Below are 26,720 nucleotides of genomic sequence, written 5' to 3'. Positions count from 1 at the left end.
GTTAACAGAATGTTATTCCCTTATGACATTGTGTGTTATTAATTTATTCTATACATTTTTGCTTACAATCCTTTTTAGGCTTTAGTGCAAGGTATTACCCGAGAGGTCACTTGGTCCAAGCCCTTCTTATAGCTATAAGTCTACATCAGCTCTTTTATTACCTTTATTAATTTTATTTATTAACTTTTGTATTTATTTGCAGTTTTTTCTTATTTAAAACAATTGTTTAAAAATATGTAAGAACCTTGGAATTGGGGTTTTAAGCTAGACATTTTTGCTTCATAAAACAGGCTCACACACGTAAAAACCTACTCAGTTGTACAGTATAGGCTATAAAACATACTGTACACATATATCTAGATTTGTTCGACCTTATGTATGTTCAAAATTTATAGCCTACTGTCCAAAAATTACTTTTACTTGACTAGTAAAGGGGGAAAGTTAAGTTACAATGTTAAGGAAAGGAAAGCTCACCGATCACATGTGGCATGTGTAATCACGACGTTAACTTAACGAATATGTTTGGACTGGATATCTTTCTAAAACGCTGTTTCACTAGCAACAGCTTTGGGCTATCCTGTATTTAAGCATTTATTTAGAGAGGGACCGCACACCAGGTAATGAAGGTCATCGATCCAGGTTGCTTTATAAACGAAACGGGCTTCTGAAGCGCTAATAGGACGCCACTTATTCTGTGGAGGTTTAATTAGCCTCGCGCGGAAAATGTGCTTACTTCGCGCGCACACGCTCATTTCACGGACCGCTGGGACCGAGATCAAGCCAGCGAGGCCCTTTTTCATTCAACTATAGCGTTCATTAAAGATATGGCGAGTTTGTCCCCTTTTGTCGGCTATAACCCGTCCCTCTCTGTCACTTTAGATGCTGATTCTTCGCTTTTGGCAAAATCATAAACTATCGCGAGAAGTCGCTGTTGTCTACTAGCCGTGATTATCTGTTGGAAGTAATCTGCCATTGCGAAATTACTTTGTGTTGTTTATATATAACTCCACCAGTGCTAAAGGTTAATGCAACTATGATTGCTCGTTATAGTGCACTAACTGACATCCACATAATATAATCATTGTGAATGAATTAATGAAATAATAATTCCTTTACTCCACAGAGACATTGATTTTTAAAAATGGCATGAAGATCTTTAATAGACTTACTGTGAACTCCGAGGTTGTTACATGATGGTTCTGTACGACCCACAGGTCAGTGTAATTTTAGCTTCATATAATTATTATTATTTTTTTTTTACTTAAATTCACAGGGAAAAACAAGTTTAAAGGTAGATATATATATAAATTTATATGTTGCCAATTTGTATGTTTATTTTATTTGTATGACAGCTAATGTTGAAAGATGTTTTTTTTTTCCCTTGCGTATCATTATCATTGTCTGGTCATCTACTGCTGATGCTAAACCACAACCACTTGGAGAACATGGATGGACCATTTGGACATTATTTTAAAATAAACCCTGTTAGCCTGTCGGTTGGGCTGACTAACTGTTCATTATCACTTACTTACAGGCGTTAGGACTGCCGGTTCCTATAATGAATCTATTCTGAGGGTTCATGAAGTAATGCATTGATGTTATAGTGAATATAGCACCTTTGGATGCATTTTCAGAGTTTTGGTTTAGACAGTCCTCTGCAGGTATATCTATGGCATATTGATACGCTTTAGTGCTGTCTGAAACATGTGAACACTGGAGCTTGCATTTCTCCGATCAAACACTGACCCTCTCACACATTGATTATTTGATGACTTCTTCCAGGAAATGCCCACTCCACATATTTTATACTCCTGTCTGACTGCAAACAGGATTGTAGAGCTTTTGACACTAAGTGATTTCTGAAAAAGTCGATAGTATTGCAGAAATAATTGCGATGAATCTGAGTAACAGTGGGAATTTGTCACACTGTATGAGTAAAAGTTTCAGTTCTGTTCTCCTCACTGAAAGTCAATTGGCCTGTTGGTGTTTTTCAATCACAAACATTTTTATTTAATCTAGTTTCATAGAAAACAGTTTGTCACCATCCATGGTCTGGACCAAATAAAGCAATGGAAACCCCTACTTCAGTGTGGTTTGTTGTGTAAGGGTAAATGAAAAAGCAAGTATATTTTTGCCCAACTGGCCTGTGCCCACAGCTCAGGATTAGTGATGATACACACTGTGTGTGTGTGTCTGTGTGAGAGAGACACTTAGTGCTTTTGTGGTGTGTCTCTATAGACTCAGTTGTGCTTCATAAGGTGGTGCCCCAAAATACATCAGGAGAGAGAGTATTTTAACTCCCTTAACTCCCTTAACTCCCTTAACCCCCCACCACACACACACACACCAGCAGTATGATAAAGACCACCGGGATCTCTGACAAACTGCACACGTACTGCTTTTCCATTCTGTCCGGACCATGTTTCCCTCTGGACACTTCCAGCTGCTTTGGACGTGGCTCCCTCGTAAACAATGGCATATCAACTTTAAAATTGTGTCTCCATTGCTTTTCAGAAACATTGGGGAATTAGTGTTTGTGTGCTAAGTGGAATATTTTTTACAAGCAGTCAGGGACAATAAAATGATATTTTTTGCTTGAACTTTAGCAGTGAAACCTTGGGCTTTAAGGAATATATATAGGAGAGAAAGTTATTTTTTAATTACTAAAGTTAGTCTCATGTTGAACAATTCTCACTTTATCATTTGATAAATCTATCTATCTATCTATCTATCTATCTATCTATCTATCTATCTATCTATCTGTCTGTCTGTCTGTCTGTCTGTCTGTCTGTCTGTCTGTCTGTCTGTCTGTCTGTCTGTCTGTCTGTCTGTCTGTCTGTCTGTCTGTCTGTCTGTCTGTCTGTCTGTCTGTCTGTCTGTCTGTCTATCTATCTATCTATCTATCTATCTATCTATCTATCTATCTATTATTTTGATTATTTTTGTATTGTTTAAATTATGCATTTAATTAAGAATAGTAGTTTGTCTTACATAAGCAATTAATTAGTTAAAATCAAGTACACCGTTTTTTTCTGTTAATTGTGGTTTTATATTTTGATTATATCAACAATCAAATCAAATTATATCATTTGATTATCTGAGCAATTACAATTTGTGGCAGAATATTCAATATATTAACACAAATATGTCCTGAGGAAACTATTAGACAAAATAATTGATATACTAATGATCATATTCAAAAGTAAGTATCTTAATATCATGTGTTGTTTCCTTTACAATTACTTCAAGATTTTGAAGACCCGATTTGCTACTCAGAACAACAGAGGGATTCAACTGAGGCTATTATAAAAGCCGTTCCCTGATGCCTGAGGCTGTTAATGAACCAAGGGTATTTAAACCCTTGAACAGAATCATTTGTATAATTTGAGTTAAATTTGCCTGGTGGTCAGTATAAACACATATCTGTTATGCAGCTTTCTCGAGGCAGTACTAAAAACAAATGCAATTTTTTGATCACGCTTCTGTTTGCTAATGATAAACATCTTACATCTCAAAGTGTATGCACACTAATGATCACAACTGTATTTGAAAGGTGACATCTCTTCTAAAAGGCAGAAGTGTATGTGTGTGTGTGTGCATGTCTGAGTGTGTTTGGCTCAGAGGTATATGTACTAGGACGATGGGATTCAATCGAACTCTTATCTATCCCTTCCTGCCTCCCTCTTTGTGTTTGATGAGGTTTCTGAGGTCCATTATGTGTTGATGGTGATTTGCTCCCTCTGCTTTATCTGGTGAAGTGCTAGCTAATATGATTACGGAGCATTCACTAAAGCACCCTGTTCGCCTGTCTCAGCTCTTCACACACACAACCATTTAATCAGTCCCCTGTGACCAGAGAGAGAGAGAGTAAGAGAGAGATGGATGGATGGATGGTGCTGACTTTGACACATCTTTAAATTTGCCCTGTTATTTCCTATTTAGCCTGTTAGTGAATATATTTGTATTTTAAACAAAACATTTAAAAAATGTGTTTATATAAAATAAAATAATGCATTAATAATAATGAATAAAATTAATAATGCATAAAATGATAATGAATAATCCATATGTATTATATTGCTCATTTAATAAATCAGTCTTAATACTCAGAATATTCAAATTCTCAACCTCATTTTTTCATGATTAGATTAAAACAAACATCTTTATCTGAGAGAAGTTAAATAAACTTTACAAACTGGTGCATTAGTTGTGCAGTGCAGAAAAAAAAACGTTTCTCCCTTCCTTGCAGTGCTTTACTAAACCTTGTGTTTTTGCCTTTCTAAATGAATAAAAAAAAAGAAACTTTATTTTACTTCACTGGAGATGATATGTCGTCTATATCGTGTATAAAGAGTGAATAATGGCGTAAAATGCAGAACCCGCGGTCTAATGATGTCTGGGGCCGTAAATACTGTGAAAGTGCGCCACCTGCTGGGTTCAGAAGGAAAGGGCTGTTTGAGAGCAAATGATGCAGGAGCGTTGACGCGCGACTCAAATTAGTTGCGGAAAAGCTACTTATCAAACTATAATAAATAATGTTTAGGTACATTTTAGGCAATTATTATTGTTTGTTAATTTAATCTATCCGTTTTTTTGTTTTTCACTTTTCAATTAAATAATTTCCACATGCTATAATAAGGCTTATGGTTTAAACAAGATCAACGCGAGATTAATTTTGCGCTTTTGAAATGTGACTTTCCAAAAAGTTCATGGAAAACCTTTAGTGTTCATGACATAGCCTACTGTTTGAAAGACGAAGAAACAGCTTTGAAAAGCTGTGAATGACGAGGCTGGTTTATTTATGTATTTATTTTTCTTCACGCCGTAAATAAATGCATCTCATACCAGAACTGTGGACTATATCTCTATGTGAAACGCTTCTAGCCAAAGCCCTGATTATTATTCATTGTATTTATTACGTTCAACAAGGAAACCACAAGAATAGGTTACGTGCCGTTTTCACTTTTGATTGCATTTTTTGGACTTTCCACGAAAGTTTCGACCTTAGTTCAGCACCTTTGGACCTTCAAGTTACCACGTCGAATTTTTACACGCTTTTGTAGCTACATGTTGTTGTTTTAAATAGTTAGATGTAATTAGATCTATAAACAGATTTGATTTCTTGACCCTTGGTGTTCAAATGTAAGGTCGGGACTCGATTGTACGTTTTTGAGGAGATGTGAAATTGTGATGTTAACTCTGGGGTTTATATGCAGATTCCTGAAATGATCACATATGATTTTGAATGTTGTGGTTCAGTTCATGAAGTATTGTGTATTATCCAGAACATCGGGCTCAGTAATAGCACAATGCCATTTAATAATTAGTCTGCACTAATCAGAAACTTTAGGTGTTGTGGATATTTTTCTTTCTCCTGAATGATTTATGAGTGTGCAGGGTCCACATCTTAACAAATATCACACATGTACAGACCTGCAGTTTTACAGCTTTAGCATCTTTTTCCAAGAAGGTGTGTGTGGGCGTGTGCGTGTGCGCGTGCGCGTGCGCGTGTGTGTGTGTGTGTGTGTGTGTGTGTGTGTGTGTGTGTGATAAGGAATGTGAGCTCTCAGCAGAATGAGTCTGGTAAGCTGCCAGCTCAGGCCCTGTGACACTTGCGCAACTCCTCTGTAGCACATCAAGCAAGCTCCACCTCTCTCTCACACACACTCTCTGTGAAAACACATCAGTGAGTGGCGTTTATAACAGATACATGCATAAACCTTTTCTTTTCGCCCAGAGATGACCTCCCTCTCGCTGTCTCTCTCTTTCTCTCGTTTCTTTCTTAGGGTCATGGATGGGAAAATAAACAGACGAGGGGATATTTAAAGCACCAGTGGGGAAGGACTCCATTCAATGCAAATTCAATTCTCTCTGTCAATGAGTCACTATTGTCACCTTAATTAACCAGAAGAACTGGGAAAACATGGAGTGAACTTTGACATTTCGGCTTTTGTAGTGAGATGTTTACAATTTATTTTCGTAATGAAACGTTACCTAATGCACTCCTTCGTGTAATTAGTGACAACATAACGAGAATGAGCAAAACCTTATTAATGTGACTGTAAAAGATTAGTGTATTAAAAAGTAAATCAGGAACATAAATGAAGTTTAAATAGATCAATAACTAAAATCTGGCAAAATGCTACAATGACAATGAATGGAATAATATACACTACTCTTAGAAAATTTGAGGTTGGTATTTTTGTATGTTTTGGAAAGGTTTAGTGTCACATAATCATTCAGAAACCATTATAACATGCTGATTTGGTGTTTTTTATTATTAATTTAATTTATTTTTAGTTATTATAATGATTTTTCTTTTTTGTTTTATAGTTTATATATATATATATATTAAGTAAAAAAACAGTATTTTAAATAAAAATATTTTGTAATATTATATTTTTTAAGAATTTTCTTTCACTTTATCACTGTCAATGATTTATGAGACTGGATCTTTGTCCTTTGATTATTGCTAGTAATTACATAAACAACTAGTAACAACTATTCACAAACGATTAATTAATTTCATATGTTCAGCAATTGCTGCTTTAAAAAAGAGCATATGAACTGATCGGACTAGTATTTTGGATACTTGACTAACGTTTTTTTTTTTTTTTTTCATTTATCTCAAACAGCATTTCCATTCTTGTTTACAGGATTTTCTTGCTTTATCTTCTTACCAAGCTACATTCAGGACACACTAGTTTTGTAAACTTTCTCATACATCATGGTTAACAGATCAAGTCAGTTGTAGTAATGGCTTCACGCGCTGAGAGAGGCAGTGAAGAGTAAAGCTGACCATGATCTGAGCTGACTGGATGTGTTGGTTTAGAAATCGGATCATTTTGGTAGTGCTTGGAGCAGTTTATCAGAATTTGTTTGTTATATTCAGGGTTATACATGCGCTGATGTTCTTTTCTCTGTTATAGATCCAGAGAGTTCCTGACTTTAAGGTCTCTAATGCTGATATCATTCAGACTTCCTCTGCGTGATCTGGTCTGTTTTCTGCTGGAGAATTATACACTTCTCTTCCTTTTCTCTCTCTTCTTCTCTCTCTCTTGCACAGACACACACATGCACGCTCATATAGAAATGTGAATGCGTTCATCTGGAAAAAACCTGGCCATGATCTAATGCAGTAATATATCACAAACATCAAAGGCCATATTACAGTCAGGATTTTTACAACTCGTAAAATGACATTTTATTAAAGTTTTAAATTTTGTTTAAATATAAACACACTAAACTGCCCTCTTAACATTTTTGTTTTTTCATGGTATAACCGTAAAAGCTCTAGAGTATATACACATGTATGGGGTTCTTATTTCCTTCAAAAAGTTTTGAAAGTTAGAAATGATTACTTTTATACTTTTTTATTTTATTTTGATAATGTAGCCATTGTGAGCATAGCTCAAGAGACTTATTTCAAAAACATTACAAATCTTACCCCCTTAACCCCAAACTTTTCACCTTAAAATGTGTTTATCAATTATGTTACAATTACAAACAGTTAGTTTTCTAGGCATCGGCCAAACCCAGATGTGTTTGGAAATTCTTATGCCAGTTTTCTCTATGAAGATTTACACACCTGTCAGTAACTTCACACACATTAGTGTCCCTCTTTGTTTCTCCAACCTTTAAATTAGTACTTATAGTCTGTGATTAGTAATAGGCTTTTTGACAGTTGGTTGTAGGCTGTGTGTGTGTGTATGTGTGTGTGTGTGTGGTTGGGTTAAATGGTGTGTATAAGTTGTTTTTTATGGGGCCTCAGGGGGAGATATTTCACACCCTATTTAACTGTTCATTACAGCTGGTCACTACGCAGGGAAAATGTTCTGTCTTTGGACAATTATGCAGTGAAATGATAACGGCAGAAAGCGTTAAACTACAGCACATAAAGCAGAACAAAGACGGTTCCTGAAGCTAATAATTACTGGACAAATGAGCTTAACAATTTACACTGCTCAACTTCATACATTTTTGCCCTATCACAGTCAAGACTTTAATTGGTGTAGTGAATCGTAACTTTGTGCAAAGCTCTGTGTGCCGACGTCATGATCCAGAGCTATTCCTGGTGAGCTCATTGTTAAAAGCCCTCTTACCTCACAGAGACTCCATCTTTCGTTCTGTGTGCTAGAGTCTGTTTTCCTTCTTGTCATTCAGTTGCATGAGATAACTCAAGTTATCTGAATGCTCAGAGAACGGAAACCTCAAAGGGTTCTCACAGCATTCAAGCAACATTTAACACTTTCTCAGTTGCAGAGCGTCTCTTATCTAGTATGCTGTTTTGACACTTTTTGTGTGTTTTTTTTTTATAACTTATTTTGGTGGGGATTTTTTTTTTGATAAGCAGATTTTACGATTATTAGAGATACACACTTTATCAATAACATATTGGTTATAGGCTAATATTGGAGATAATATTATATTATAATATTTATATTATGATATGGATTAGAGGTGTTATATGATATTGAATATTGCTGCCCTTAATCTTTAAAAACTTTATTATATAAATGTATTATTATAAATATCAATGACTAATTTTAGCATTATTTAAAATAAATTATTATACACTTATTAATACTCTGTGTAATTTTTGTAGATATCTTTAATCTATTTTTTTTTCATATTTTTATGGGGATTTATGTTTATTGTCTATTTATGTTTAGATGCCCAAATTGACAGATTTTATGTTTTAGTGTTTTATTTTAATATTGAAGTAAGTAGTTTTTTTATTTATCATTTATTTAGACAAAATAAAATGTAATTTTAATGTCATATAATATATATATATATATATATATATATATATATATATATATATATAATATATATAATAAATTATATAATATTATATAATATATAATAACTTAATGTATTAATATATATATATATATTCACTGAGATATAGTATCTTAATTAAATTTCTGTTTATTTCAGAATTATCAGTGCATCACATCCCTAATTTTTATCCATTTCTCCTTCAATAATTAGCAAAAATGTATATTTTACATGCACAGTCACAAAACATTTGGACATTCATTGTACAGATAAAGTATGTGGTGCATTAATTTATATTAACCTCTTATATTTGCTTTCATTTAATGCATTATGTGCAATATGTAAAAAAACACTACAAAACACAAGACTACCTTTGTTTACATTCCTTAGTTGCCCACAGTAATAGACGACAATTTTGTCTGGTACAGTGAATGGTTGATGAATTATGTTTGGATGCATGGAGTATCATGGGAGGTTAGTCGTATTGTAGAGAGGTTGCGTACTTCATATCCATTCATAATCATATCTATTCGCCATACATCCGCTATTTATCTCCTTCAAGGGATTCTGGCTGATTGCATTTAGAAAATGAAGAAAGAACTGAATAAGAGTCTGGCTTTTGTGCAGACTAGGACTATGTTAAATTTGTATGACTGAATAAATGTAATGTTTGACTCGTTTACCTTATGCATACACACACACAAAGCAGGGTTGGAGACTGCAAATGTGTACTGCAAACGCTCAATACTGCAAATACAGCATATGTTCTCAATGACACAGTTAAAAATGAGATTCTTTGGCTGGGATATGGCCATATGTTCATGTGACCTGTGCCTCAGTGACTGCTGTGCCACCTCTCTGACTCACGTCACGAGTGCCATACCTGTCTGAAACTGAATCACAACCCTTCTTCCTCCTCACACCTAGAGCAGCTTCAGTCCGTGTGCTATTCAGTTACACATTTCTAGTTGTTTAGAAAGGGAGAGGGACTTCCTCTGTACAGACTACACAAAGTACTGCATTACTGAGCCACTGAATGAAGCTGCCTTGATGTTGTGCCAATACACTAACACATAAACTGCCCATTAACACATGAGTGCCCTTGATCTTAATTGAAAGGTATTAAGTAGAGAACATATTGGTGTTGTATTGATTTGATCACGTAGTTTCCTGATTTTTAGTGGAATGACTTAGCGGGCTTGGAAAGATTGCAGACATTTTCTCGTCTTACGCTTTGTCGCAGTTGCATTTATATTACATATTGGTGGCTGTTAACAAAAAGAAGGGTATTTGGCTTTACAAATCCGGTTTCTCTGTTGATAAAGTACACATAACTTTATATTATCTGTGAGAAATTTGAGCCATGTAGTCAGACCACCTCCATGCATGTCATATTTTGCAGTATAACATGGGATCTAAAAGTCCACATTAAAATTTAATTTATTTCAAATAAAAAAACTTCACTAAAGTGAATTTGCAGACAAAAAGAGAAGATAAAAGTGATTAAACGTTTGTTGTAGCTGACTAAGGCTGCATTTATTTGATTATAAATACAAGACAAATAGTAATATTATGAAATATCATTACTTTATTATATGAAATATTACTGATTTAAAATAACCATTTTCTAATATTATATATTTTAACTTTTTTTTTTTGTGATGGCAAAGCAATTTTTTCTTCAGTCTTCAGTACCATATGATCCTTTAGAAATAATTTTTAAAAAGCTTATTTGATGCTCAAATAATAATTATTATTCCCATATTATTATCAATGATAATTATTATTATCAGGTCTGATTTTGCTTATTATTTATGTGGAAATCATTTTTTTTTCAGGACTGTTAAATTCTAAGTTCAAAATGATATAATTTATTTGAAATAAAATAGCTTTCTAGTTGTTTTTTTTCATTATAAATGTCTTTACTGTAACTTTGGAATTAATTTCAATGGCCTTGCTGAATAAAATTAATTAATTTAATTCATTCATTCATTCATTCATTCATTCAATCAATCATTCATAAATCTGAAATCTGAATCTTTTTGAATAGTGGTGCAGCAATATTGGTTACAATTTCAAATGGCCAAATCAAATTGATTAAAAATATACATAAATACTATTATTTTTAAATTATATTTCTTGTGTATTTATTTTTTTATTAACTTGAGATTATAATTATAACTATTATTAAATAATAATTATTTTATTATCATTATTATACATTTTATTATTAAAAGAATAACACTGATTTAGAATCAACTCTTCAATCCACATGTTTCTGACAGAACATACACATCTTAGTGTGCATACGTGTAACATAAAGTTCATGTTGTGTATTTGTGTACGAGTTCGATTATGTCTATTGATACAGATGATGTAAAACTCAGAAGTGTATGTTGGATGCTTTTCCCCCATATATAGCAGAGATGATTTAGATGTGTGTGTGTGCACACTGGTAGTCCGTGGCCCTGTGGAGGCCAGCTGAATCCCATGCTGTGCCTCAGCACTGCAGTGGAGATACGGAGGGAGGGTGTGAACTGAGACGCACAGATAGAGGCCTGGCAGACAGGCAGACAGGAGCCAGTCTCTCTGCTCTCACAGATTAGCCTGACTCCAGCTCCGCATTCCCCAGCTCGCATGCACTGGACCAAACAACACACACACACACACAGGCTGTGACATTACACATCATTCAGTTACATACAGCCATTGCTTTAATAATCAAAAAACAATCAGCTCCCGATCAGAACATGATGGAGAAGAACAAAATGAAGAAGCGTCAAACTGAAATCAGAATAATCTTATAATCTCTAATACAAGTCATTGTGACATTACTCCAAAACCTCATAATCTCTGTACTAAAACTACATTATCACACACACAGAGTCATAACAGCCACACACTACATCATAAACTTTGATTAGTGGCTGCAGTGTCTTTCGTTATGAGCTGAACTATCCACAAAAAACACAACAGACTGACCACAGTTTTATTCTGATCAAGGACAATATTTGATTTAATCTTTGTATTCTTTGATAAAAATAAATAAATAAATAAATAAAATGAATTACAGAAACAAAAAACATCATGCGCGTCATGCAAGTTTGATTAAACAAATGCCATGACAAAAAGAAAAGATATATAAGATAGGCCTGAAATAACATCCAGAATATTCTTGTTTAATATAAAGCTTTAGTTTATTAGTATTTAAAACATTTATTTTAAATTCATATATTATTTCTTTTTTGGTAAATAATAAATATATAAAAATTAGTAAACTACACAGAAATATGAAGTGGGAAGAAAAGTAAAACAAAATGTGATTTACAGAAACAACAAAAGCAAAAAATGTAATTCCTGTAATGGAAATTTTATTAGACCTAACACAAATAGTAAGAAAAAAGAAAGATAGCCTAAAAAAAATAATATAGGACTGAAATAATAGGCTACAGAATAATAAAATGCTTTAGTTTTTTTAATATTTAAAAAAATATATATTTAAATCATGCATTGATTTAATGTATTCATGTATTATAATAAATATATATAAAAATAAGAGACCTATACATAAATAGGAAGTGGATAAATATAAATAAATATTGAATTACAGAAACAGTCAAAAAAAGAGGACATAATAAGAAAAATAGGCATAAACAGTAAATAAATATGAATTACAGAAACTTTATGTCATACAAATTGGTTTATACCTAAGACACATGACAAGAATAATGGAAAGATTAGGGTAGCCTATTTGATACTATTATTCTCATTATTGATACAGAAAAGTAAGTAACCTATACATAAGTAGGAGTTTTATAATTTGTGTGAAAACAAAACTATATGTGTTATGTAGTTGATTATTAAAACAATATGCAGGAAATGGATGGAAATTTCAGTCAGACACAGATGGAGAGATAAATTCCTCTGCAAACACACAATGTAAGGTACAAGTGGAGGTGAAATTAGTCGAGAAGTACCATATATAGACAGTAAATACCTCTTAGCATTCTTGAGTTATCAGCCTGCTTCTAAACCTGAAGACTCAAATTCCGTTTACATTGAAGGAATGCGCTCTTAACAAACGATTGCATCAAAGCATCACTGTAAAAACACCAACACTGGAAAGCTACCTTTATTTGCAGCCTTGCATCTTTAAATAAAATCAAGGGAGGGCCTTCAATCATACACTTTTTCAACCAGTTTGAATTTAGTTGGGTTAGGTGAGGAAAATGAAGTTGAAATTAAGAGGTCATGATGGTGTGCAAAACGAAAAGATAAAGAGAAATCGTTAAACGTTTCTAACTATTATATCCTAGTAGAATCTTCTTTAGTAAAAGTAGAATCTTTATTCTTTTTGGACACTTTGACGTACGCTAACGCCGATATAATAGTAAGATTAACGCTGTTTATCGAGAACGACCGTCATTATTAGACGTGTGGCTCCTTTAATAACAAGGTAAGAGGAGCACAGTATTCGGAGAGAGGTCTCTCAGTCTCAGACTCAGTCATTAAGACGCACTGAGCAGTATTAATCTCCTGCTGACCCCTTCATGATTCGGAATAGGTTCATCCTGAGTGTTTCAGCGGCTACTAAACGCTGGGGGTTAAGGCTGGGTTTAATGCCTGTCTCTCAGGAGGGGACGGCTGATACCGCGCGCTTATGAATGAGGTGCCTCGTGAGGCCCTCTCCGCGCGTGCCTCATTAGCTGTCCATCAAACTTCCAGTCAGTCTCTGGTTATGTAAATAGTGCTTACGAAAATTATCATGTTGACTATAGTTGTCTACATAGTAATACTGTTGATTCAACAGAAAATGTTAATAAAAACTGTAACGATTAGGTTTTTAGTTGTTGTTGGAAGATAAACAGAGGCAGATATGATTTCGGGAACAACTTTGCAGGCAAATTTGATCTTGTTCTTTGGAATTGTACCCAGACTTTCCTCCTCTACAATGAGTTTAAATTGTTTCCCTCAAATTGTGATCAGTTTTGTCCGTTAATTTCGTATTTTGTTTATCGTTCTTAGTTCTAAATACTGCCCTCATTATCCTGACACAAACAAAAAAAAGTTCAATAAATACTAGCCTAAATACTAAATAAACAAACAAACAAACGACGTGAGGGGATTAAAATGTAATTAATTGTAGGATTTTTACATCATGATTTAAGAATCGTGTAGCAAACATGGCATTGTTTTCAATTTCACTTAAAAAAGGAAAAAAAAAACGATTTATTTGTATACTTCTTTATGGGCTACCAACAACACTTTTGAAAGGCTGATCAAAGTATGGTGGAATCTTATTCTAGGACGTGTAGGAATGTTTTAACATGGACAAAAGCAGAAAAAGTTTCAAGCAATCAGAAAGGTGTCGTGAATGGTATGAAACGCTAAATCAGTTAGGCTAATAGTCATTAGTCAATTAATAGAAGTAGTCTGTGATGGATTCATGACTCGACTTTCCCTGTGTCTGACGTCATTCAGTATAATCTCTGCCAATACTTTATTTTAGAAAACTATTCAATCGAATTATTACTTACAAACAGTGTTGTATACTCAGACACTTGTTTATTTTGTTTAGCTAATGGTAAAATATGTATCTCCTTTTACATAGGCTACGTCATTTAAATAGGCTAATAATAATACTAGGCTGGGTTATGTGTTTAAATGAGTTCCAGAATGTAAAATGCAGCGTAATTTGTTTAATTTATTGTATGATTCGTAGTTCATTATGTTTAACCACAACGTGTTAATTGCAATTGACCAGTTATGATTGTTAACGAACGTTTTTCTCACATCTTTACATTTATTTAGAAAATATTTGCGTATAAAATATGTCAAGCCGTTCTGTAACAAGGCAAGTTCATCTTTGAAAGCATAACCATTTCACATAGACAACAGAGGTTTCACTGTAAAGAGAAGAAAAGTAAATTCTGTTCTGCATGAACGGTCACGCGCAATGCCAAGTGTTTTAGTTGTGTGCGTGTGTTTTCCCCAGCAATAACACACAAACAAACACACACAACTAAAGCACTTGGCATTGCGCGTGACCGTTCATGCAGAACAGAATTTACAGTTCTTCTCTGCGTCATTAAGTTCTTGCTTTGGACGACTGTGTGGCAGAGAGTGTCTTTCAAAACCTGTTTAGGATAATTGCATTAATGTCAGGTGATAAACTGCTAGATTGCCCAAATATAAGTATTAATAATAATAATAATTATTATTATTATTATTATTATTATTATAATTATAATAATAACAATACTAATGTAACGTAAGTTAACAATTCATAAAACGGTGTAGATTCGGGTAGGCTCCCACACATTAATAATCATATACTTTTAATATACTTTTATTTCAAGTTTGGGTTATGTGCCAAACCTGTGACCACATCATTTATAGGCCTATCTATTGACAAAACCAAACGGCTTCAATTGAAAATCCTCTGTGGTGATTTACTCTCAGGTAAAGACGGATTTGATCAAATGAAACGCCTGGGAGGTGAAGGGGGATTTGTTTAACCCGTGTAGGTTCTCCAGTGATCAAACAGTCTCTGGCTCCCTCACTGCAGACAGGGTGTGTGCTCAATTGTCCTCTCCACGCGTTTGTGGCGCGAGCAATGAGTTCACAGGTCGCAACATCACTTATTAATCTCATTATCAGCGGCCTGTCGAGGAGACTGATTGGCGACCACCTTTCTGAAATTTAAGAGAAATTTAAAACATTTGGTTAAGCCTACTTGAATAGGCCTATCTGAGAAGTGAAATCCCTATTTTATATTGTTGAGCCAATTTATTTGCACAGAAGAGCTTTTCGTTAATCAACCCTTGTCTAAATGAATCTAAAACGTGCGTTTGGAATTTTGTATCATCCCTTATTATTGCTTTGGCTAATCGATGCACTTTTATTTGAAAAAATTATTACTGGGTGTTATCTTTACATTAACACGTGTTATAAATGTATTTATTTACATACATATTTAAAACTCTATTTTTATCCGAAAAGGGGGGAGGGGTGATAACTCTAACAATACCGCTAAGATAACAATATTTCCAACTGAGTATAATGAGTGTGATTATTGTTGTATCGTCACAAGCTGTAGCTCGTATCTCTTATCTCTCTACAGCTTTTATAGAGAACACATCCAGATTTATCGGGCCATAAAATTGAGCTTTACGTTCTCTTACAGACAGCTAAGGTTATTTTACTACAACATTTTTATTTTACAAGAAAGTACAAACAAAATCCATAGTGTGCACAGTAGCGCGAGAAAAACGCGTATTACTCCAGTGCTTTGGTATTGTTTGAAACGTATTTAGACTCATTTAAATTATTTGAAATAAGTAGTAAAATTATAACAAGTAAAATTAAAACAATGGTTTAAAGCACTATAGAACAATGTGTGATTTTTCTGCGGATCATAGTTGCTTTGGTGCTTCAATCAAAGCAATTTTCCAACTGCTTTAAATGTCTTTTAAAAGTTAACTTTCATCGACTTAAAAACACAATCGTTTAAAATACAGTGGACTCAGCAAATATAGATCTTACAGGTAGGAGCACACCCCTCCTCCGCAACACAACATCTAGTTTATCCCTCGTTCTTCTCCTCCTCCATGGGTCCTACCTTTGGAGCGCGTCACGTGGTTCTGCTCTTACAAATAACTCGCAGTAAAGTAGAGAGCAAATCAGAGAACAGTTATATTAGGCATTATCTGCAGCAGCAGCTATCTCCAGAAACAGACAAGGCACAGAGACACGTCCAAACGCGGAGAGGACAGCTACAAGTTTTCTGTGTGTCGCCGACTCGTTGAAGTTTGGATTCTGGGCTAAAATCAAGAAGAAAGAAGAGAGTGGGAACTTCCACGGCGATATTAAATCAAGTCACTTGGAATAGAGGGTTCCTGACTTTATCACTGACTCTCCTTATCTGGTGAGATAATACAGCGAGAGCTCTTGGATGAAATTATATAAACCCTTTCCTTACAGCTATCAACGTTTTTATGTAATCTGCGTTTTCAATGATAAAAATATAGATGTTAGAGAGATTACAGTGCGGATTGATTCGATCCCCACAGATGATTTAATGGTCCGGTATAGAGTTTTCCCAGGATATCTGAGACTGCTGCTGATAATTATTTATATCCATACGTAAAGATATGGACAGTAGGCTAATTAATTACATTTTAGTCTATTAATTACAAATCTAAAGATACAGATAACCGAAAATTCATGACAATTATAACGATTTGTCCATCTTGACTGTAGCCAATAGCCGATGCATTTTGTTTTTCCTACAGTTTATGATTCTTTATAAAATTCGACTTATTACATTCCTGATTTCAAAGCATTGTTGCGAATGTTGGAATAGCATGCTGTTAGTCCATAACAGTGTATCTATGTGTTTCACTGAATTCAGTTTTATTCTCCTTCTTTTCTTAACCTTAGGCCATCTAATTCTGCGAAAATCATATGATTTGTTGTTTTTGGTTTTTCATTAGGAGTGATTTCCTTTTCCTGAGGCCGCTGCTCACGGAACAGTTGCATTGGAGATTTTTTTTTTTTTTTTTTGAAAAGTCTCGGGACTTTACCGAGACTTTCACTGCAATTTGTGCTAATTTTAAGAATTCAAAACTTTAAAGGATAGCTTAGTCATTGGATAGTCTACATTATGTATTCGAGTCTGGCTTTATCTTCCAACCCGTCCCCCTACGCACACGATTCCGGGAACTACATCCATCCGTCCGCCAGCTCACCTGTGTATGTGCCCACCACCCGTGTCCCTGCCATGCTCCAGACCCTGCCCTACCTACAGACGTGTGAGTCCACGCATCAAGCCCACGGGCTCGGCAGTCACCACGGCTGGCCACAGACTGGCACGGAGAATTCCTCTTTCAACCCGGGCAGCCCTCATCCTCCTCCCGGTTTCTCTTATTCGCACAGCCCGCCTGTAAGCAGCAGCACCGGCAGGGACGCCGCGTACCAGAATCCGCTGGTGTTGGGTAACAGCGGCCGGGCGGATCAATATGGAAGTGCGCTGGTGCGCTCCGTCGGTGGCTCGTACTCCAGTCCCTACGCGGCCTACATGAGCCCAGAGATGGCAACCTCATGGACGCCAGGGCCCTTCGATGGCGGCATGATCGGTCTTCAGGGACGCCAGGGAACGCTACCGGGAAGGAGGTCCAGTTTAGGTAAAATGATTCGTCAGTTATAGTTATTGTTTCTCTCTGGTGTAGGCTACACTAACAAAACACTGACAAAACAGTGCATCACTTTAACGCGCTTCTAAAATAATCTCGTTTAGGATTCTGTTCTATCCTTTTGCACAAATGTCCTATTTAAAGATAGTTATTACATTTAGGTCGCTATTTGACAATAGTTTAAAATCCATCTTTCTAGTCAGCAGGCAAAAAATGGCTGGAATGGAGGGGGTTTCGTTTAATGCTGTGATCTCACAATTTATAGCAGTGCTTTTCAGGGTTATTTATTGCTGTCTTGGTATTTATGTTAGACTATCCTTGTTAGAAGGCACTCGAATACCAGCTTGGTTAGGGTGCACAGGCACATTACAAAACCTTATCAAAACAAAACTTGATCTTATTCCACTATAATACACATATTTCAATGGGCAATGCAATCATTTAAATGTTAATTTAATTCCCCGCTTTTGTCTGTCCACTTGTGGATTGATGAAAGGGTCCCGTGCACACCTCATAATTGTGAGAACTATCCAAGCTACTGTCACCTTGATCAAACTTTTCTAAACAGACCATTACGGGCAGATACACATTTAGCGGCCGTTCCCTTTGAAGTTCAGTGCTTAAGGCAGACGCATGTTCTTTGATAGTCCATAAAACGTCACATTTCTTTCTACAACCGAGGGCGATTTATTCGGGCTTACACAAGGCTCATGCGTTTGATATTGAGCAGTTGCGTATTCTGTTGTTTTGCTACGACAAATGTTTAATAAACTTGAGTAAAGCTGCATTTTAGATTACAGCAGTCCATCAGGAAAAACTCAACAATATTAGATAGCCTAGACATTTTCAACTGCTAAATGACAACACATTATTTTAGAAAGATTATTAATACGCACATCTTATTTGAAATAAATTGTTGGTGAGCGTCACTTGTCATTATCTTGATTGATCGGTGACCCCTGGATCTTTAACACTGATAAGCGCCCCATTGACATTCCTCTCGCCTGAGGCCCTCGTGCCTCGTCATCCGCCCTAATAGACACTCCAGTGACCCTGGATTTTCTCTTATTAATCCATTTTTCATTCCGTCTAGATTTTTGTCACATTCCATATACCGCTGATGCTCAGAAAACACCAGGTCTCCCCTATAGGTGAATCAATCCAAAGTGTAGTTTTTACAGGGCTTCAAAAAATAAAAAACAACTTCTATAACACATTAGGCTTTTTCTAAAGACTAGTTATTTCATTTAATTTATTTGAGCAAATGTGAACATATTGGATATGGAAATAATAATTATAGGCCTATCTGAACATTCTCCCTCTTTAAATTAGGCTATATTGTGTTATATGCGCAAACCTTTTAGAACACTCCCTTTATATAAAAAAAAATCATATAGCCTACAAATACATAAAATGTTAGAGTGAGTCCTATTACTTTTGAAAGGTAGCTATAGCTATGCCTAATTGTGAACATATTTTAAAATGTTTACATTTAGTCGGAAATTGCGGAACACGTAAATAAATCTTTGTGGGACTGAACATAGGAAGTCACCGATTTAAAGTGGGAACGGCGCATATTTAAAGACACGCAGCGTCTAAATGATTTCTGATCAATATACATCGTTAATTATTTTGTCCATTTAAGTTGATTGATATTTGGCCTTTTAGAGAAATAAAACAGGAAGAAACAACAAAAATCACAAGTTAGGCTACATCTTGAAAACATCCCTATGTAAAAACGAACTGTGTGTGCTTTCAGACATGCTGGAAGAGCTGCCGGGTGAAGGGCGTGAGTGTGTGAACTGCGGCTCCATCTCAACGCCGCTGTGGAGGAGAGACGGGACCGGACATTACCTGTGCAACGCGTGCGGCCTCTACCACAAGATGAACGGCATCAATCGACCCCTCATCAAACCACAGAAACGCCTGGTGAATAGCCATATGTTAATTGTCGTCATTAACTTTTTTTCTTTAGGTTTTACACGAACTTTTCCAATGCAACATTGTAAAAAGTGAGCAGGTGCCTAGTGTAACTTTAAACATTTATTTCTACCTGCTAACCCTTTAAAATGACTTGCTTTGGTTTGACCTAATATAAACATTTATTCAATTAAATAATGATTTATACAGTCATATTAAATTATATCATTCAAGCAGCTGATTTAGATCTTAAAACATGAAGCAAAATTTTCTTCTAAATTTCCAGACAAATCATTTTTTAATGTAAAGTAGGCCTATTCCTCATTGGCAAATACTTTAAATAATTTTTTTAAAGACAAATAAAGAGTTCAGGCTTAGAAGGAAAAGTGTAAAATATCCTTATGTTCCCTTTTTGTGGGTTTTTTGGAAATACCTAGCTGAAACTTTTATGAAATTATTTTTGCTCATTTATATTCATGTTAAGAGGGTAGTGGGTTTATTTTAGGGTCAGTATACTGGGGAAGGCCATTGAAAGAGAGAAATTCAGCAAAGCCTTCACTGCTGTCCTGTTTCCCAGGAGTCTCTCTCTCTCTCTCTTTCTCTCACTCTCTCTCTCTCTCTCTCTCTCTCTCTCTCACACACACACACACACACACACATTCTCTTTATAACTCTCTCACACACAGTTCTCTCACTCGTCTCTACCTCTCTGTTTTCATTTTTGCATTCATGACCTTGTCCTTGGGTTGGACTGTTTTTAGCCCAAGCAGCGCAAAACTCAAAACAACGCCAAACTTTATGCTGAATTTCAGCTGAGAAGCTTCATTATTTCTCTAGAAGAATATTAATGATGTGTAGCTACCTTTTAATTCTCCCTTTGAATTCATAAAATTATGCTTGGAGTGAATATTGCAGGCCTGATCAAAGAGTTCCCATCCATTTCCTCTATTATTTATGACCATAGTTGCTTGCATTGAAAATAAATGCTGTATAATACATTTACATATCTTAGCCAGTGCAAAAAATTTTTTTAACACATTTGTGATTCAAGGTTTTTTCATTGATCTCCCCTTTTGTTTGAGGGGTATTTTTTATTTCTTTCATTCCCTGTCTCAGTTCCTCTCTTCAGCTTTGTAAAATTATATCAAAGTCTGCCATATTTATCACTTCCCTAAATTCTGTATGTTTGTCTCCGCAGCAAAGCACATCACGACGAGCAGGTCTGTGTTGCACTAACTGTCATACCAGTACGACCACACTGTGGAGGAGAAACGCAGAGGGAGAGCCCGTCTGCAACGCCTGTGGACTGTACATGAAGCTCCACGGGGTGAGTGTGTGATTCAGTCGGCATTATTGTGCCACACAAGACTGATATTTCTTACTAGAGCTTGATTTGGGAGGGTGCATGCTGTGTGTATGAGCACGTCAGCCCGGGTATGTGTGTGCAAACCTGTAGTCCACGTGATACTGAGGTCATAGGTGTGTTTTATCGGAAGAGAATGAGAACGAAGAATGGAAGGGGAGTTGATCAGTAAACTAGTGTTTTATAAACTCACCGCTGCCAAACTGACTCTCACAAGAAAAAAGGAAATATAATCTAGTTACAACTGCAACAACAAGACCCATGTTCTCACCCAGTTCAACCGCCATTATAACTAAACCACCAACTCTTGAGTGATTGCATAATGAATAATTGGTCATAGTTAAATTATAATGCTTCTACTGTACTCTTGTTTTAGATACCAAGGCCATTAGCAATGAAGAAAGAAAGCATTCAGACGAGAAAACGCAAACCAAAGATGCCCAAAACCAAAGCATCCTCAGGTAAGAGTTGAGAAAAGCATTTTAAAAGCGATGTTTTTTTGTTTTTAGACGAAAGCAGACATGAGTGATTTGGATGGAAGTGTGGGAGTGAGTGAGTCAGAGAATGTGTGGAGAGAAATATGGGGTGAGCGAGAGAGTAAAGGGAGGGAAAGGGGAGTGAAAGAGAGAGAGAGAGTGCACTTTTCTCTGCATTTAGTCGACATGTGGTGTGTGTGTGTGTGTTACCAGGACAAACGGCAGCCAATGTTTGACGCCATTAATTGTCATTTGCAATAACCTATAAAATAACCTGTCCAGTATGCTGTTCCTTTATTGTGGCTGTCAGTGACATTTTGTTCTGTTTGTCTTCAGGGTCAACAGTGTCTGGCGCTGCGTCTCCCACTTCATTGCCTGCATCAGAGAACGCCTCTACAATCAAGAGCGAACCTAATATCGCAGCTTCGCCGTATGCAGGCCAAACAGTTGTCTCAGTCGCACAAGTATGTACTCATGTGATTGACTGAACTGTATTCTTTCTTTGTAAATGTCACCGTCGCTGAAAGGCAAATATCAAAGATGGGATAGATAAATGATTGATTCCAGAGTTCATTTTCGATCTAAAAATAAAGTTTATTGGCATCAGTGGTTTCATGAAGAACCTTTAATCCTTCATTGAACCTTTCCATTGGACAAAAGGTTCTTTGGATGATGAAATCTTGAAACCTTTTGAAATCTTGTTTGTTTAAATTTGGAACTCTTGTTCCAAACTTGTGATGACTTTCTATCTTCTGTGGGACACAGATTTTGAACAATGTTCCAGCTGTTTTCTCCAAGTCCAAAACAACATAATTCACTTTTAAATCAGCTAACACTTTGCATTGGAACGACATGAAAATTCTGTCATGATTTACTTTACTTAATTTTTGGGTGAACTATCGCTTTAAAAATAGCCCTTCTACTGTTAAGATCAGTTTGGGCATCTAACAATATCTCTCTTTGTTCTTTATAAGGCATCGACACAGTTGGACAGTACCAGTTCAGGACATGTGGACATCAAATATGAAGACTACACATACACCCCGATGTCAATTGCCCCACAGAATTCCTGGTGTGCGCTGTCCCAAGCGTGATGTGAGACATACCTTTTCTAAACCTCTCCAGTGCATTCTGGAAAAAAAAAGACTTTTAACAAGATCTACCTATTAGAACCTTTACACAAATGTAGAGAGACAGAGCTTAGGAATGCAAGAGATTGACTGTAATTTGTGCTACTTTGCCTTGTTGATTTATCGTGGCATAGCTGTCTGTGATGTCACGGTCAACTCCGCCAAAATACAGCAGGCGACAAGCAGCGACTCGGCAACAGTTCTAAAGTTCCTTAAGCAATGATCGGGAGGACAAAAAACATGCTTTTTATGGCTTCTGAACGTTTCATGGCTTAGATGTTAATGATTAACTTTTAAGATACATTATTTATGTTGAGATAAGAATGGTGGAGGCACACAAGTCTCTCCCATAATTCCCCTTATCCTTCAGGGAATGCATCTTTATGGTCGTTATGCCTTTAGATCGCATACATTCCCTGGATGAGGCTTTTACAAGTTTCATTGTTGTTTTTGCTGATTCCAGAAACTTTTAATTAATACTGTATTCCTCCGATGATCCAAAGTGCAATGGCTCTCACTTTTCAGCAGATTTTGAAAAGGGGCACATTTATATGAATTGTTCGAAATTATGTGTTTCGTTTTGTCTGAATATGTTAACCTAAATTTATTTGCTGTATTTTGTTGATATATATTGGAATTATATCATTGTTTTATTGCATATAAAATTGCCAAACATCTGCTTTGTGTCTGCACTAAATATCATCATTCTCCTTTCATTTTTTTCTACACTATAAAATGTTATTATATATATATATATATATATATATATATATATATATATATATATATATATATATATATATATATATATACATTTTGGGTTTCATACAGCAATTAATGGAAAAAAGTTCAGAACTATGTAGATTTAAAAAAAAGCCTCTTTTTTAAGGGCTGTTGATGGTCAAACAGGTCACAGTGTGTTTTAGAAGATTATCATATTTTGACATCAATATCACCCTGTTTATTATTATAATGAGGACTGTGGGGTGATTTTCATGGATTTATATGTGTATTTTTTATTTTTTTTTCAGTTTCCACAAACCACTCTGTGGATTTAAACTAATATATTAATTTACTCCCATGGCAATACATAAATTTCTACATTTTTTGCCAAATTGGTGGCAAAATTATATGAATACATTTGTATCTCATTCATAATGTTTTTTTTTTTTGTATGATCTACCTACACCCAACTAATACTTTAGGTCTGGGGGTAGAATTCCATGCTTTTTTTCTGAAAATCACATGTCTTTGTGTGAATCTCATCTTGTGAATTCATGCGAAATTGCCACCTCATAAAAAACGTATATTTTCTCAAGAGAACAGGTTGAATATGAGTATTATTTTATTTCATTATCTCAGAAAAGTTATATATATATATATATATATATATATATATATATATATATATATATATATATATATATATATTAGCATTAATTCCACAAAAAAAAAAAACCTTCCATTCTTGTTTTGTTTTCAAATGTGGTGATTAAAAGTGTTCATTTTTGAAACGTTCCTGACTTTATAATGCCAAGATGAAGGCCATATATGAGTTGTATATGAATGCTTTGATGTTTATGACCTTATATAGTTCTTTTGTGTAACCTGTATTCTCATAGGGTTCGTGTGAATGACTCTCGGTGTCTGAGCGTACCTCTCTCCACAGAGTGTTGGCGATCAAAGGTTGCGTTCCAGCTTGGCTTTATGGTGCTAAGGTTTTGGGCTGGGCTACAACATGTTGGCTCTATGTGGGCATGTCAGCATGTAGCCCACCCACTTTACAGCCCCACGGTGACAGAGAGGCTCCGCCATCCACCTTTATTGCTATTGGCCAAATAAGCTTGCGTTATCTCTTGGTGTTTTAGTTTTTGTTGCCCAGGTGTTGAGGTGCAGGTTCAAGAAACTGTTGCATCAGGTTCATAACCTTAACCTCAGGAAGTGCTTCATAAGCAATATTTCATCCACTGTTTTTTATATGCTTATGCAATCACCATCACACAACTCACTGAAATGAATAATTGTCACTTCTAAAATGAGTCTACTACTGAGCGCAGCGATTGGTGATGAGCTTGGAAACAGTTGGCATGCTGTGTAAATGGTAAAACAATACAAAAACAAGGCCAACAAATGTTTAAATGTATCTATTCAAGTACTGACATTACAAGTAATAAAACACTAAAAAATAAATTAAATAAAAATTTCAAAGATTCCCAGCAAAGATTCCCAGAAAGGAGAGTTCATGACTTTTAAATACTATTATCACATTTTCCATAGTCTAGATTCTATGATAATTTAACATCTCCAAAAGTCAACCATGATGATTTTTCAAAAGCGCTTGAGGTTAAGGCAGTTTCAAACTATTTTTTTCTGTTCTTTGTTTCGTTTCCATTATTCTTTAAGATGGATAGCTTATTTTCCTCTTTTCAGTATTTTCTCTTTCTGTTGAGCGTTACTGAGGCCAAAGACAGAGGTTTCCCAGGGTCACCTTCCTTTATTCATTTTCTCTGCACTGCACTCTCTATCCTGCGGTAAAAACAGGATATTGTAGAGCAGTTTTGACCATGAAGGAAGTTATGGAGGGGGTGACAATTTATCCTACAGTGACAGTGGACTCAGCTGAAGGATTTTTGCTTTTTGACTACGTGTGTTTCAACAATGTGATGTGTGGCTATGGATATTGGTGACTGTGTCTGTAACCACTGCAGAAATCACCAGAATTTCGGGGATGGCTCCATGGATTCTTGGGGACTTAACTAAGGCTTTTATTTCAAATTCCTTATAGACTGCAAATTATCACTTTTTCTCTTTCTCTCTCTCTCTCTCTCTCTCTCTCTCAAATAAAAAAAAAGTTATGTATGAATATCTATACAGTACAATGTTTTTCAATCATTTTATTATTAACTTAATCTTTGATTTTTATGTTACGCTTTAGTATTTATTTAATGAAATAAGTTTGTTGTGCTCACCAAGGCTACATTTATTTAATTAAAACAGTAAAAACAGTAATATTGTGAAATATGATTACAATTTAAAATAACTCAAAAAACTTTAGCAACTGTTATACCAGTCTTTAGAAAGCAGTCTGAGCTTCTTAATATATATATATTTTTTTTGTGGGACTGTAATATATAAACAGGATTCTTTGATTATTATTATTATTTTTTTTTTTGCTAATAATGTAAAATGTTTGATCAATATATTGTGTATTTTCTGTACAAAATATTTAATTATATTTATAAACAATCCCAAACTTTTGAACAATATGTAAATCGTAAATAGTTGTAAAGAGTTGAATTCAAATAATATAATAAAAAAATAATGATATTTATACTGTCTTTTAAATCGGTATGTATTTTTTTTTCTTATTGGCAAATATTTAAAAATAAATTTAAGCATAAATCTGTGGTTTATTTTAAAAAGTAATATTTTTTTAAATCTCAAATACATTTTATTCATTTTAGAATTAATACCGGTAGTTATATTAGAGATTTAGATATTTTTACAAGAAAAAATTTACAGATTTTAAAAAGTCATAGAGGTTTATGATTGACCAATCCTTCATTTTGTTCACCTGTGCATGTGTACGCTTGCATATTTTCAGGGTTGTTCATATTGAGGATTTCCTGAGAATGAGCAGTCAGACATCAGAGCTGCCAGAGCTACCAGAGCCAGAATGCACTAAAACTGTAATTTGTTTTTATATAACCCCACTGTAAAGCCTGGGCCAGAGAACAAGCCAAGTGTGGGGGAGAAAGAGAGACATTGGCTGGAAAAAAGGGGGAAAGAATCGACAATAATACAGCAATAATAATGAGTCTTGCTCCAAAGTCTAGCATCCAGCTGAGGTCTT

At 35.2% G+C, this 26,720-nt stretch overlaps 1 protein-coding gene across 1 annotated transcript; it reads left to right on the top strand.

Annotated features, from left to right (window-relative positions):
• Positions 1 to 16,408: 16,408 nt before the first annotated feature.
• Positions 16,409 to 23,544, top strand: gata5 (GATA binding protein 5). The gene is made up of 7 exons (XM_059527504.1): positions 16,409 to 16,711; positions 17,280 to 17,969; positions 19,738 to 19,907; positions 21,097 to 21,225; positions 21,638 to 21,722; positions 22,074 to 22,201; positions 22,712 to 23,544. The coding sequence occupies exons 2-7, from the start codon at positions 17,450 to 17,452 to the stop codon at positions 22,829 to 22,831; spliced, it is 1,152 nt and encodes a 383-aa protein (XP_059383487.1). The 5' UTR covers positions 16,409 to 16,711; positions 17,280 to 17,449; the 3' UTR covers positions 22,832 to 23,544.
• Positions 23,545 to 26,720: the final 3,176 nt, after the last annotated feature.

This window comes from Carassius carassius, chromosome 37 (assembly GCF_963082965.1).
Source record: "Carassius carassius chromosome 37, fCarCar2.1, whole genome shotgun sequence".
Lineage (NCBI taxonomy): Eukaryota > Metazoa > Chordata > Actinopteri > Cypriniformes > Cyprinidae > Carassius > Carassius carassius.
Note: the sequence above shows the minus strand (reverse complement) of the source record. Positions and strands in the feature narration are given on the sequence as shown.

Coding starts and splice junctions, on each gene's coding strand:
- gata5 (XM_059527504.1), top strand. CDS start 17,450: ATGTATTCGAGTCTGGCTTTATCTTCCAACCCGTCCCCCTACGCACAC. Junction 17,970..19,737: donor GGGAAGGAGGTCCAGTTTAG/GTAAAATGATTC, acceptor GTGTGCTTTCAG/ACATGCTGGAAGAGCTGCCG. Junction 19,908..21,096: donor TCAAACCACAGAAACGCCTG/GTGAATAGCCAT, acceptor TTGTCTCCGCAG/CAAAGCACATCACGACGAGC.